This window comes from Periplaneta americana, chromosome 14 (assembly GCF_040183065.1).
Source record: "Periplaneta americana isolate PAMFEO1 chromosome 14, P.americana_PAMFEO1_priV1, whole genome shotgun sequence".
NCBI lineage: Eukaryota > Metazoa > Arthropoda > Insecta > Blattodea > Blattidae > Periplaneta > Periplaneta americana.
Genome location: NC_091130.1, coordinates 153,097,866 through 153,112,951, shown reverse-complemented (window position 1 = coordinate 153,112,951; position 15,086 = coordinate 153,097,866). Strand labels below are relative to the sequence as shown.

General features: G+C 36.7%; 1 protein-coding gene across 6 annotated transcripts in view; it reads right to left on the bottom strand.

Annotated features, from left to right (window-relative positions):
• LOC138713870 (GTPase-activating Rap/Ran-GAP domain-like protein 3) overlaps nucleotides 1–15,086 on the bottom strand; it is an 878,969-nt gene that overhangs the window by 135,815 nt on the left and 728,068 nt on the right. For all 6 annotated transcript variants that reach the window (XM_069846337.1, XM_069846338.1, XM_069846343.1 and 3 more), the window contains one exon: nucleotides 3,704–3,773. In XM_069846337.1, the coding sequence (XP_069702438.1) occupies nucleotides 3,704–3,773 (70 nt within the window). The remainder of the gene's footprint in view (nucleotides 1–3,703; nucleotides 3,774–15,086) is intronic.

Sequence of the window (15,086 nt, the reverse complement as noted above, 5' to 3'; positions counted from 1 at the left end):
AGAAATAGGTAATGGCCCTTTCAGAATAAAAGAAAACAAAACACAAACACACTACAATAAACAATATCACATGAAGGCTACGACCTGCAGGATTGCCAACATATTTAGAGTTCAGATGGCTGATATATGTAATGCCAATATGTCAAGCTTCATTTCTGTAACTTTTTCTGAACGTTTCTGTAATTTTGGTTATTAAAAACTTCAGGATTTACTAAAAAGAAGATTCTCTGGTGTGTAATTTTCTGAGTACAGCTGTCTGTGTATTGGATATTAAAAACTACAAAACTTAAGAATGTTTGATGACATTATTACCATTAAAAATGAAATATTATTATAGTGAATGACATGATATATTTGTCACCAATTATACAGATTAATGCTTTATTGATGATATGAAAGTTAAACCTTTTGGGGTTATATAAATAGGCGTAGAGAATATCTGAAGTTAGATATTCATTTCTATAATATTTACTGAGTGACGGCTATATAGAAGTCTATACAAAACTTACGTAAGATAGCAATATTGTTATTAAAATGAAATATTTTTATAGTTATTAATCAAGTGGTATGGATCTTTTCCATATATTTAATGGCGGTGTGTGTAGATATTTAAAGCTGAAAGTTAGAATTTATACAACAGTTATGCTACCGGTTGTTCTTTATGGTTGTGAAACTTGAATTTTCACTTTGAGAGAGGAACAGAGATTAAGAGTGTTCGAAAATAAGATGCTTAGGAAAATATTTGGGGCTAAGAGGGATGAAGTCATAGGGGAATGGAGAAAGTTACACAACGCAGAACTACACGCATTGTATTCTTCACCTAACATAATTAGGAACATTAAATCCAGACGTTTGAGATGGCAGCGCATGTAGCACGTATGGGTTAATCTAGAAATGGTATATAGTGTAAGTTGGAAGACCTGAAGGGAAAAGACCTTGAGGGAGGCAGACGTAGATGGGAGGATAATATTAAAATCGATTTGAGAGAGGTGGGATATGATGGTAGAAACTGAATTAATCTGCTTGAAGATGTAATAGTAATAGTATAGGTTCAATAAAAAGTATTTAGCATACAGAAAACTATTCAGAGGGGTATGTTTCTTTATTATGGAAGCAAATAACTTCCAAAATGTCTGGTATTCTTCATTGGCAATAAATTTGAAAAATTTTAATTTGAATGGTAATGAACTTAGTTTGCTGCACAAGCCACCAGTATTAATTTATACTTACGCAGGATGGCTCACAACAATATTATATCACGTTTTATTAGAATGGAAGTGACACCTACACACAGAAAGAAGGTAGAGATTGTGAAGGAAGCACAGACGAAGACTCAGTTTCTCGTAAAAGTAGGGGTATAACTGCATTAATTTTAAGGGCATAATCTTTAGGTTGTAAGTAACCAGAAAGTAAAATATCCTTTTGGTATTTGAATAACGGTTTAGCTGAAAAAAAAAATGTGTCTGAAGTTTGAATCCCATTTATGGCAAAACTATTGGACATTCAGACGTATGAGCGGTAAGATGCCAAAGAGAAGAACAAGCGAAAAAACTCTCCGTTGTCAATTCCTCGAAAAACGCTTCAATTGTTTAATAACTACAGCATTAACTGATTAAAAACGCATTTACAGTGTGACGGAACCTTCAGGGAAATCTGGCATCGCTGCATTTAAGGGTTGCTCGGCAAGTGTACATAACTTACACTAGAGATGAACAACGACAGACAGACAAATATTACGCGTACTGCAGTTTAAAGAGAACTTGAACATGGCAAAATCTAAACCCGTGAAGGAATACTACTTCCAAAGGAAATGGGAATATGATTATTTTGTTGTTGAAGACGAAAGAATTGCTTGTTTACTGTGTCCCATCCAATTTATTTCCACTCGTCATTTCAATATTAAAAGTACATTTCAACAAAGTCCATATTAAGAATTATGGAATGCACACACTTTCGGGTAAGTTCATTATTACGAACTGTATATTGATTATTTATTTGTATACTGTAAAATTCCTTTGCTGTGGTCGTGCCAGAGAATCAGTCCTATTCCGAGGCTTATTATAGGGATACGTAACAAGCTGTTTTTTACATACAGCAGAGTCCGTATAGGTCAGTTTCTATCTGATGCTTTTCCAATTCACTGTGGGCTAAAGCAGGGAGATGCACTATCACCTTTACTTTTTAACTTCGCTCTAGAATATGCCATTAGGAAAGTTCAGGATAACAGACAGGGTTTGGAATTGAACGGGTTACATCAGCTTCTTGTCTATGCGGATGACGTGAATATGTTAGGAGAAAATACACAAACGATTAGGGAAAACACGGAAATTTTACTTGAAGCAAGTAGAGCGATCGGTTTGGAAGTAAATCCCGAAAAGACAAAGTATATGATTATGTCTCGTGACCAGAATATTGTACGAAATGGAAATAAATAAAAATTGGAGATTTATCCTTCGAAGAGGTTGAAAAATTAAATTATCTTGGAGCAACAGTAACAAATATAAATGACACTCGGGAGGAAATTAATCGCAGAATAAATATGGGAAATGCGTTTTATTATTCGGTTGAGAAGCTCTTATCATCCAGTCTGCTGTCCAAAAATCTGAAAGTTAGAATTTATAAAACAGTTATATTACCGGTTCTTCTGTATGGTTGTGAAACTTGGACTCTCACTCTGAGAGAGGAACATAGGTTCAGGGTGTTTGAGAATAAGGTGCTTAGGAAAATATTTGGGGCTAAGCGGGATGAAGTTACAGGAGAATGGAGAAAGTTACACAACACAGAACTGCACGCATTGTATTCTTTACCTGACATAATTAGGAACATTAAATCCAGATGTTTGAGATGGGCAGGGCATGTAGCACGTATGGGCGAATCCAGAAATGCATATAACGTGTTAGTTGGGAGACCGGAGGGAAAAAAACCTTTAGGGAGGCCGAGACGTAGATGGGAGGATAATATTAAAATGGATTTGAGGGAGGTGGGGTATGATGATAGAGACTGGATTAATCTTGCACAGGATAGGGACCACTGGCGGGCTTATGTGAGGGCGGCAATGAACCTTCGGGTTCCTTAAAAGCCATTTGTAAGTAAGTAAGTAAGTATACTGTAAAATTAAGGACGTCACTCGTTGTGTTCATTTTGAATTGAAATTAATAGTGACTTTCAAGGTTCACTACTTAAATGCTATAAATTTATGTTTCCGTAGGTGATGATAGGAGGAAATTTTTCGAAAATCGAAAGCAGGCTAGGTGCAAAGAAATCTCAAAGATATTACCGACAGGAAATCTAGCATAATTGTAAACCTTGAAACGAGATAACGCATTATAAAAACAATTAATTTATTACAATCCTTTTTGAAAATTACTTGCCGCCACTGATGGACCTTTGACGACAAGAAAATGTAAATAACTCTACGCGGAAGGTGATCATCCCCAATAGAAGTGGAGTGAGGCTGACGTCATATTTCCGCTACTTACGAGTTCTGCAGGCCTGACATAGACTCTATGTAATAGGGAAGTAGAATTTCGGATAATCCTAACTTTCGCTAATCTGTCCGAGTTTGAGCTCTAGTAGGCCTAGTGCGCAGTATAAAAGTTCCTTCTGTACTACAATAATAAATTATCATCATTTTATTTCGGCATGACAAAATAAAGAATGTGTACGGTACCCCTAAAGACCCCGCTACATGCAGTACACTCACCAACTCCACGGAGCCGTAGTGACGTCGACTGAAGACGCCCCTTCTTGAGATCAGGTCATTCGTAGAAGAGCTGCAAACAAAGAAACATGGAAATTACACAAAGAACTTACAGCTGTAAATACTTAACAGAAAATGTATAGGACTGTTTTTCTGTTTTAAATTAGAAATATATCTGTTATTTTGTTTTTAAATATACAGGGACATCATTTTATTTTTACTTCAATTTTTATTGTACCTGAGTTTTTGAATGTACTTCACTCCCATCCCCTCTACTAATAAACTTCCAACCGTCGTCCACACAGAACCAAGGCCGCGTATACTGAGTAAGTATAGTACGTTCCATAAATATGTTCGCGTTTTCCAGTGACGAAAGGGTTTTGAATATTGAATCATATTTTCGCACAGGTACTGTCGTCCGTTTGCCTGTCGCATCCCGGTTCCCTCCCCCCGCTTCTGCTCGCCCCCCTGTAAAGGCTAATGGCTGGACTGTCTTAGGTCTTTTCTGAAAACATTAATTTCTGTTAGGAATTGGACGTCTACGTAATATTATACAACTGTTTAAAATAACTTAAATAAAAGGGCCTCGTTAAGTACTGTCACGAGATTTCCCCCATTTCTACGACCTTACGACAAAACCCCTTGGACGGACAGTAGATAGCATGTCTGAGTAATTTTATCTTTTCGGATAGGGCAGAAGTGAAAATTGAATTTACAGTACGTAAGGTACTCTTTTATAGAGTAGGTATAGAATTATTTCAACATAAGTTACTAGTACGAAGGACGAAACTGGTAATTGGAATTAGGTACAATAGTCTATAGTGCGATAATATGCACAAAAAATGAAGCCTGTATCGAAATGAACGGCCGCCATTTTAAAAAATTTGTTTAAATATCCACATTATGATTATTTTTCAATTTAACTTCATTCTCTATATCGTACGCTAATGTGCTGTAGACAGTATAATATACACTGCATAATGAATACGTCCGAATGGACAGCTCAGTTCGTGAGCAAAAACACTTATTGTTAATACAGTACTGTATTTTGATTAAACAAAAACCTAATGAAAATGATCAAACTCAAAATCGCGATATTTCCTAGTTTAGGTAAATGGATGAACTATTTTCCTTCCCTCCTATACTTAGTAAAGTGATTTGTTTATATTTTACGCCAGTATCATCGAACTCCAGTCGTGGAAGGGGGTAGCAAAAGGTGTTTCCGGTTCTCAACCTTAAGGCTGGTTCACAATAAACCGGGAACGAGAACCAGAATGAAAACGAGAAGCAGAGAACGTGAATATGAAAATTTTTGATTCACAATAAACCGAGAACGTAGACGACTATGCATATCGATATGCATGTCAATAACGATATGTAAAGTCGCTATTACGCATTGTGATGTTATTTGTGTATAATTGACCAATGGCGTTCTCTCATGAGTACAAGGCAGCCAACATAAACACAGGTTAACCAGCTTAAAAATTTCAACGGTACTATAAATATGCCCATGCATCTTTATTATCACAACCTATTTTAAGTCTACCATAACGTAAAATAATTAGAGAATAAACATTTGTAATAGAATAAAAATGAAGAAAACAGTAGTTATTGAATTGAAACATGAGTATGTAGTGTGTAATACAACCAATACAGTAATAAAATATGATTTGCTTCCGATCGGTGTTCAAAGATGCAGCTATTGAAAGCCACATATTCTCCTTCATTTTCTCATCTTTATACGAGGCGCGCCGCTTATCGTAAACGTGAGGATTTTCCTCAACACTCAATATTGAATCTCATCAAATAAAACTTGCTCCATGATGCACAGCAAAGAACAAAATAATGCATAGGTTATGTCACGGTCTTCTTGCTACAAAATATACGACGACAAAATAGCTTTTAGATGGCAATAGAATGAATCTAGTGGGCTGTGATCGGAAACGTGAACGCCAAAGTTGAAACTTGGCCAACTCTCCGTTCCCGATCCCGGGCTCCGGCAAGCTTTTCGTTAATTGTGAATGCTCACATTTAAATGTACACATTTTAACAATTTTTCCATTTTCGTTTCCGGTTTATTGTGAACCAGCCTTTAATCCAAAGGTATAGCCAGGTTAATATTAGAAATGTTAGTAAAAATAAAATGATGTCCCTGTACAAATACAAATAAGGCAAGCCTCCCAAAATTCGCCATATTAAGTAAATTTATTTTTTAATTGATGATGAAGTCGTATTTCGAGAGTATAAAAAATTGCGTTGCAGTATTGATACTAAAGAACATCTTAAATAAATTAAAGTTTCATAAATAATAAGGTACTCCTCGTACAAAAACAAAACAGACAGAGGGATGCAACTGGTGACGTTGGGACGCATGTGTTCCCTTAGTTGCGTGTCTGTTGTAAATTAAAATAATATTTCAATATCTTCAGAGCACAGATGTAATATATTTTAATACCGAATAAATGATCACAGTAGGAATTAAACAACGTTTTACCAACAGTAATCTCACTAGAGGTTTCGATTTATCTAGAGGGAATCAAAACTTGAGTGGGATTTAATTGACTATCATACGATTAGAAGAAAGTCTATAAAGATTAGAAGAAATAAAGTACTATAATACAATAAAATATTAATTGACTTACTAAAATTCTATTTCACTAATGTTAGCTTCACCAAAACGTTTGAACGGAGCCGTCATTTTCAGTTGACTATCTATGCTGTAAACAAATGACGATCACAAAGCACGATTTACTCGTATATTAGGTCTATCGTAAAGAATTTGCAGTTTGAAATCTTGGCAAACAAAGAAACAAATGGTAGAGAGGTGATAAAAACGGAAGAAAGTATATAAAGATTAGGAAAAAAAAACAAAGTACTGTAATACAATAAAATAGATATTAATTGACTCACTAAAATTCTATTTCACTGTCCACACCTGTGGAGTAACGGTCAGCGCGTCTGGCCGCGAAACCAGGTAGTCCGGGTTCGAATCACGGTCGGGGCAAGTTACCTGATTGAGGTATTTCTGGGGATTTTCCTCAACCGAAAACGAGCAAATGTTGGGTAACTTTCGGTGCTGGACCCCGGACTCATTTCACCGGCATTATCAGCTTCATTTCATTCAGACGCTAAATAACCTAGATGTTGATACAGCGTCGTAAAATAATGCAATAAAAAAATCGATTTCACTAATGTTACCTTCACCAAAATGTTTGAACGGAGCCGCCATTTTCAGTCGACTATCTATGCGGGAAACAAATTACGATCGCAAAGCATATTTTATACTATCGTAAAGAATTTGCAGTTTGAAATTTTGGCAAACAAAGAAACAAATGCTAGGGTAGTGATAAAAACAAACAAATGCTAAAGAAGCGATAAAATTGTGCGATAAGCAGCCATGATTGCTTGAAAGACGTCCTTTCGTACCGTTGTATTGGTCAAAAGTAGTATGACGTAGTAAAAGTGTAATATAATTAATAATAATAATCCGTGGCGCTACAGCCCATGAAGGGCCTACACCTACCAGCCGGCTGCTGGCCTCACGTCCACATGCCGAAGCAGAGGTGGACGATCATCCAACTGGAATGGAGGTATCGTGTGATTAGCATGATGATCCCCCGGATCATCGCAACCGGATTTCGTTACCTATCGTAGCTCCCCAAGTGCATCGCGATGCTGAGTGGGCACCGATCCCATACATTGGCCGAAATTTCATGACAAAATGTCTTCCCATATGAGGACTCGAACCAGCGCGCATTCCACAAAGCGAGTCCTAGGCAGGATGTCTTAGACCACGACGCCACGGCGCGGGACAAAAGTGTAATAGTCATTAATAAATTATCACAGGATTAATAATTTTAGTATTCCTTTATCTATAAAATATCTAAAATATTACTCATTTAAATACTAAAGTTAAAATGTGATCAGTTATTTAAGTTGTCAACTGTTTAAAACGATCTCAGGGAAGCAGCAACGAATGATCCTCAGTAGGCCATGGAAGAAGCTGCAGTGGCGAACTTAAGAACAGTTCCAACATTTAATAATAATGTCACAAAGTAGGACAACACTATAGTAAAGGTAATTCCAAAAATACAGCCAGAAAGTACACAAAATAGGCTTTAAAATGGTAATATATTACACAATGTAAATGCATTACTTATTCGGTTGGATGAAACGGATACTTACGGAGCAAATATTATACAGCCAACCACAGTTAACACTTTTAAGAAACCCGGAGGTTCACTGCCGCCCTTACATAAGCCCGCCATCGGTCCCTATCCTGAGAAAGATTAATCCAGTCTCTATCATCATATCCCACCTCCCTTAAATCCATTTTAATATTACCTTCCCCTCTACGTCTCTGTCTCCCTAGAGGTCTTTTTCCCTCCGGCCTCCCAACTAACATTCTATATACATTTCTGGATTCGCCCGTACGTGCTACATGCTCTGCCCATCTCAAACGTCTAGATTTAATGTTCCTAATTATGTCAGGTGAAGAATACAATGCGTGCATTTCTGCGTTGTGTAACTTTCTTCATTCTCCTGTAACTTCATCCGTCTTAGCCCCAAATATTTTCCTGAGAACCTTATTCGCAAAAACCCTTAACATATGTTCCTCTCACAAAGTGAGAGTCCAAGTTTCCTTATTTGAAGAATTCGTAACAAGCTGTTTTTACGGTGATGGGTTGTTAGCCCTTCGCCCAACCCCCAAGCTGGAGGACCACCCCTCATCGGCTGTCCGCGACTGCTTATTCAATATATTCGCAGCTACCCTCCATATCTGGAGGCCGTCTCCTCGATCCGCAACCTGAGGACGCGCCATGCCGTGGTGATAGGGACCCACAATACATGGCCAAATATCATATCTTAACTAAAATGACGAGTGGCGAACTTAGAGATGCCTGTCTTATATAATGAAAGATAAATGACAACTTAGAACCACAGTACATTAACAAAAATATACACGCAAATCTAGTCTTTCAGGTGAAGCTCCCTGTTAAGCAGATTTTAATAATTTCAAGGGAAAAATTGTTCCGGGGCCGGGTATCGATTCCGGGACCTCTGGTTGAACGTACCAGCGCTCTACCACTGAGACGGTGTCGGGTGGAGTTCCCGGGTAGCTCAGTGGTAGAGCGCTGGTACGTTCAACCAGAGGTCCCGGGATCGATACCCGGCCCCGGAACAATTTTTCCCTTGAAATTATTCAAATCTGCTTTACAGGGAGCTTCACCTGAAAGACTAGATTTGCATAATATATACGTTACTGTGCTCGTTAACAGAAAACCACAATTCCAAGTCACACAGAGATTGTGTGCACTCGTTGTGGGTCTCTGGCGTTTCGTCAGCCCACGCGAGTTGTGTGGATATAAAGGGAAAAGTTGAGACGGTGTCGGGTGGAGTTCCCGGGTAGCTCAGTGGTAGAGCGCTGGTACGTTCAACCAGAGGTCCCGGGATCGATACCTGGCCCCTGAACAATTTTTCCCTTGAAATTATTAAAAAATATACACGTTATTTCCTGTTAAAGTTTCAAGGGAATGTAACACAAAACACATTATAACATAATAATAATGATAATAATAATAATAATAATAATAATAATTTATTTAATCTGGCAGAGCTAAGGCCAGTTGGCCTTCTCTTCCGCCCAGCCAGACTCTAATTCTAATTGAATACAATTGCTTACATAGTTATTACATTAATATCTAGATCATAAAACAACATGAAGGTAAATAATGAAAATTGGATAAGTAATGTTAGTGTGACAATAATAAACACTGGTAATAAATAGTTATAATAATAACAATAATAATAATAATAATAATAATAATAATAATAATAATAATAATGAGATAATTTAAATATTTATTCTGTGATATATATAACCATTAAACATAGAGAAACCTGAAACAGCTATTATTGTTAACAAGAATTGTTAGAAAAATATTTCGTTAGCCTATTCTTAAATTGGTTTGATGTCTGACAGTCCCTGATATTACTCGGTATGAAATTCCAAAGTCGAGGAACAGCCACAGTGAAAGAAGATGAATATGAGGATGTTCGGTGGGAGGGAATGGATAATATTGAGGAGTGTTGTGATCGTGTGTCTAGGTTATGATGGGTGGATAAATTTTGAAAACGAGACGCAAGATAGACAGGAGTGGAGAAATTCAATATGTGAAAGAGAAGGGAAAGACAGTGGATTTTCCTACGATCTTCTAGACGGAGCCAGGACAACATTTCGAGGGATGGTGTTACGTGATCAGCCCGGCGAATATTGCAGACGAAACGGACGCACATATTATGAACACGTTGTAGTCTCTGCGCCAAAGTAACGCTTTGGTCAGTAAACAGAATATCACAGTAATCGAAGTGGGGCATCACGAGTGTTTGCACTAACATTTTTTTCATGGAAAAGGGTAGAAAATTCTTCAGTCGCCTAAACGAGTGCATTAATGAGAATACTTTTTTGCAGGTTTCTGAAACTTCAACTCAGTACTCTATAGGAGAGTGGCATCAACGAGTACTTTTTGAAATGAAGGATGCAAAGGCTGACGGCGCTGATCGGATGCAGGACTCAATTAGGCAGGATTACGTCACTTCCATTAGCACGCCGTCAGGTGTGTTAGGGACGTCCTGACTAAATATCTCCGGGTTCACCCTGGGGACGCCTCCCATAACAAACCACCACATAAACAATTTTAGCACGCTGATGGTGTCACATCATGATTTATAGCCGACTGACTCAAGTTTCCGGTGCATATATACAGTGTGTTTCAAAATGTGGGTGACAAGACAAAGTCTGCAATTCAGTTATCAGCTACAATATCTTCAGTCGTGAATATATTTTAATGTAGTTCTTCTTTTAGGTTAAGTACAATTTCAGTAAATTGTAATACAATTAACGAAAATGAATTATATAGGATGTATCACGAGGTTTTCCACCGGTTTATGGAGGTGATTCCTGGTATTATTTGGAACAAAAAATGTAAATACAGTAGGACTGTTTGAATAATACTACTAGTCTGGTTGAGTTTTACAAGACTAAACCTCAGCAATAATATCCACGACTACACAAGCTGGCTGTCAAAATGATTGCTATGTTTGGCTCAACATTTATATTTATGAGCAACTGTTTTCTATAATCAACTTTAATAAAGACAGACATCGTACATCTGTAACTGATATTTCATTACGATCAGTACTGTTCCTTTCAGCTGCCAACGGCATAAGACCCCGTTTTGATGTACTGATAAATAAAAAATAATGATATTGTATATTTAAGTAGATATAGAGTTTCTATGTATAAGGGTACAGTACATCAGTTATTCATATATTTTAAAAAGGCGTATGACTCGGTTAAGAGAGAAGTTTTATATGATATTCTTATTGAATTTGGTATAGTTCGATTAATTAAAATGTGTCTTAGTGAAACGTACAGCAGAGTCCGTATAGGTCAGTTTCTATCTGATGCTTTTCCAATTCACTGCGGGCTAAAGCAGGGAGATGCATTGTCACCACTACTTTTTAACTTCGCTCTAGAATATGTCATTAGGAAAGTTCAGGATAACACAGAGGGTTTGGAATTGAACGGGTTACATCAGCTTCTTGTCTATGCGGATGACGTGAATATGTTAGCAGAAAATCCATAGACGATTAGGGAAAACACGGAAATTCTACTTGAAGCAAGTAAAGTGATAGGGCTGGAAGTAAATCCCGAAAAGACAAAGTATATGATTATGTCTCGTGATCAGAATATTGTACGAAATGGAAATAAATAAAAATTGGAGATTTATCCTTCGAAGAGGTTGAAAAATTAAAATATCTTGGAGCAACAGTAACAAATATAAATGACACTTGGGAGAAAATTAATCGCAGAATAAATATGGGAAATGCCTGTTATTATTCGGTTGAGAAGCTTTTATCATGCAGTCTGCTGTCAAAAAATCTGAAAGTTAGAATTATTTTATAAAACAGTTATATTACCGGTTGTTCTGTATGGTTGTGAAACTTGGACTCTCACTTTGAGAGAGGAACATAGGTTAAGGGTGTTTGAGAATAAGGTGCTTAGGAAAATATTTGGGGCTAAGAGGGATGAAGTTACAGGAGAATGGAGAAAGTTACACAACACAGAACTGCACGCATTGTATTCTTCACCTGACATAATTAGGAACATTAAATCCAGACGTTTGAGATGGGCAGGACATGTAGCACGTATGGGCGAATCCAGAAATGCATACAGAATGTTAGTTGGAAGGCCGGAGGGAAAAAGACCTTTAGGGAGGCCGAGACGTAGATGGGAATATAATATTAAAATGGATTTGTGGGAGGTGGGATATGATGGTAGAGAATGGATTAATCTTGCTCAGGATAGGGACCAATGGCGGGCTTATGTGAGGGCGGCAATGAACCTCCGGGTTCCTTAAAAGCCAGTAAGTAAGTAAGTATAGAGTTTCTATTATTTCTGTAAAATAAATATTTCTTTATTAATTAATAATAGTCCACGATAGGTTTGTAAACACTGAACGGGAATTCAACTCATGAACACTCATACTAATATTTTTGTGTGCATTTTGTATGAGATCATCCCTTCTTCCAGTCCACCCTATACAGAGCGCGTCAATATCTGCATTCCGCTCTCGAGCTGTGAGCCGGCTCGAAGAGCGCAAAACTTGTGCAGGCCTGAATTAGAGGAAACTGTTCACATAACTTGTTAACATACTCGCACATGAATACCGACTCTGAAATCCACTTATGAATATATGTGTACTCTATTGTTCAATATCTTCTTGAACAATGTCCATTTGTTCATACAAAACTCTGATTTCATTTTATTCCATAGTCATATTCGCTTCTGAAGTTCTCTCAAGTCCAATGTGGATGTCGTACCTTGAAAGTTTATCGTATTTTTAGAAGTCGATTAGCAAAACGCGACAAATGCTACTGTGGCTTAAACCATGCTTTGAAAGCAATTACAGAAATGACCGCTCGGTGGCGTGACACGTCTTTTAATTTGTTGCAACGATCACGGCCAGCTGTAGCAAAAATCCATCGCCATATAGTAGAAAAGCTTTTTCTAAGAACTTTCATGTTGTGGCAAGCCTTTCCTTTGTTGCGAATATAGCCCGTCGTCTGATCAAATAAATATCAGTTCTTTATAAAAAAAAATCCGCTTCTAGTAACCAATATAAAAGAAAAGAAAGACATTACGTTCCATGCTTTTAGCTTTCATCGGAAATTCAGTCAGATCCTAACTCACATGCGAGAGTGGCAGCATATTGTTTAGAATGTCGTGTTTTTCGTGAGTTACATTTTTGTGATCAATTCTACGTGCTTTCACGACACAAACAGTGATTTCTGCCAATTAAAAATCTGTTGGCGTTGCTGTAGAATGAATGTAGTTCTATAAGAAATGAAATGTTTATTGCTTGAAAGGAGAAAAATTCTTTTTCCAGCGTGCTGAAACAAATTGTCAAACTGTTGGCACCATCTATTTCGGCGTGAATATCCTAATTTAACAACACTATAACTTTAAGTTTCACCGGAACTTCCTTAGAGGAAAGGGAGAAAATATACAGGGTGATCCACGAAGAATTACCGCCACTTACGGAGCTTACTCCCGAAGACATTCTGAGCAATATAAAAATAATAATAATAATGATAATAATAATAATAATAATAATAATAATAATAATAAGAATAATGGTTTATTTAACCTGGCAGAGTTAAGGCCATACGGCCTTCTCTAACACTCAACCAGGAATAAAACTCCGTTACAAAAAACACTACAAATTTACAAAGTACACTACAATTTTACACACAAAACTGAATAAGATAATAATAATAAAATGTAAACAACAAGTAAGTAGAAATCACACATAATATATAACATACAGAAAGAAAGAAAAAAGCATAATAAAATGTGAACAGCAGGTCAAATTAAATGAGATACAAAGTATAAAAAATGAGACAATTATTGATAATAATAATAATAATAATAATAACATAAAATAATAATAATAATAATAATAATAATAATAATAATAATAATAATAATAATAATGATAATACTTACTGGCTTTTAAGGAACCCGGAGGTTCATTGCCGCCCTCACATAAGCCCGCCATTGGTCCTATCCTCAGCAAGATTAGTCCAGTCTCTATCATCATACCCCACCTCCCTCAAATCCATTTTAATATTATCTTCCCATCTACGTCTCGGTCTCCCAAAAGGTCTTTTTCCCTCCGGTCTCCCAACTAACACTCTATATGCATTTCTGGATTCGCCCATACGTGCTACATGCCCTGCCCATCTCAAACGTCTGGATTTAATGTTCCTAATTATGTCAGGTGAAGAATACAATGCGTGCAGCTCTGCGTTGTGTAACTTTCTCCATTCTACTGTAACTTCATCCCTCTTAGCCCCAAATATTTTTCTAAGAATCTTATTCTCAAAAACCCTCAATCTCTGTTCCTCTCTGAAAGTGAGAGTCCAAGTTTCACAGCCATACAGAACAACCGGTAATATAACTGTTTTATAAATTCTAACTTTTCAGATTTTTTGACAGCAGACTAGATGACAAAAGCTTGTCAACCGAATAATAACACGCATTTCCCATATTTATTCTGCGTTTAATTTCCTCCCGAGTGTCATTTATATTTGTTATTGTTGCTCCAAGATATTAATGATAATAATAATAATAATAATAATAATAATAATAATAATAATAATAGTAAAATAGTGCAGTACAAAGCATACAATGAATACAATATTTTTAAGTATACACAGTAAGGAAAATTATGATTATCTATAGCTCAACTTATCACATTATAGATATACCATTATCGGAAAATATGAAAAAACAAATATATAAAATAAGTTAAATATCACTAGAACATTAAAAAATGTGAATAACGTGGAAACATGCCATACGACTCTGATCATAATAGTAAGTTAGTTTGGCAACTCGTCATAAGATAATTTTCTAACTTGGATTTGAAAAATTTCAATGGTCGGCAGCCCTTGACTTCAGGCGGCAGAGTGTTCCAGTGACGAGAGGTAGCAACAGTGAAAGATGAGGAATACAGAGATGATGTGTGAAGTGGAATTTCTAGCGTGTTATCGCGTTGTGATCGAGTATTAATATTATGATAGCGAGAGAGAGTATGAAAACGAGCGAATAAATAATAGGGGGATGAAGTGTGCATAATTCGATATAAGAGAGAAAGTGAGTGCAGATTTCTCCTCTCATGTAACCTAAGCCATGATAACTTCTCGAGAGAAGGTGAGATATGATCATAGTATCGAACATTATAAATGAAGCGGACGCACGCGTTATGAACACGCTGTAGTTTCTGAGCGGAATCAATCCTGAGATCACTGAACAAAA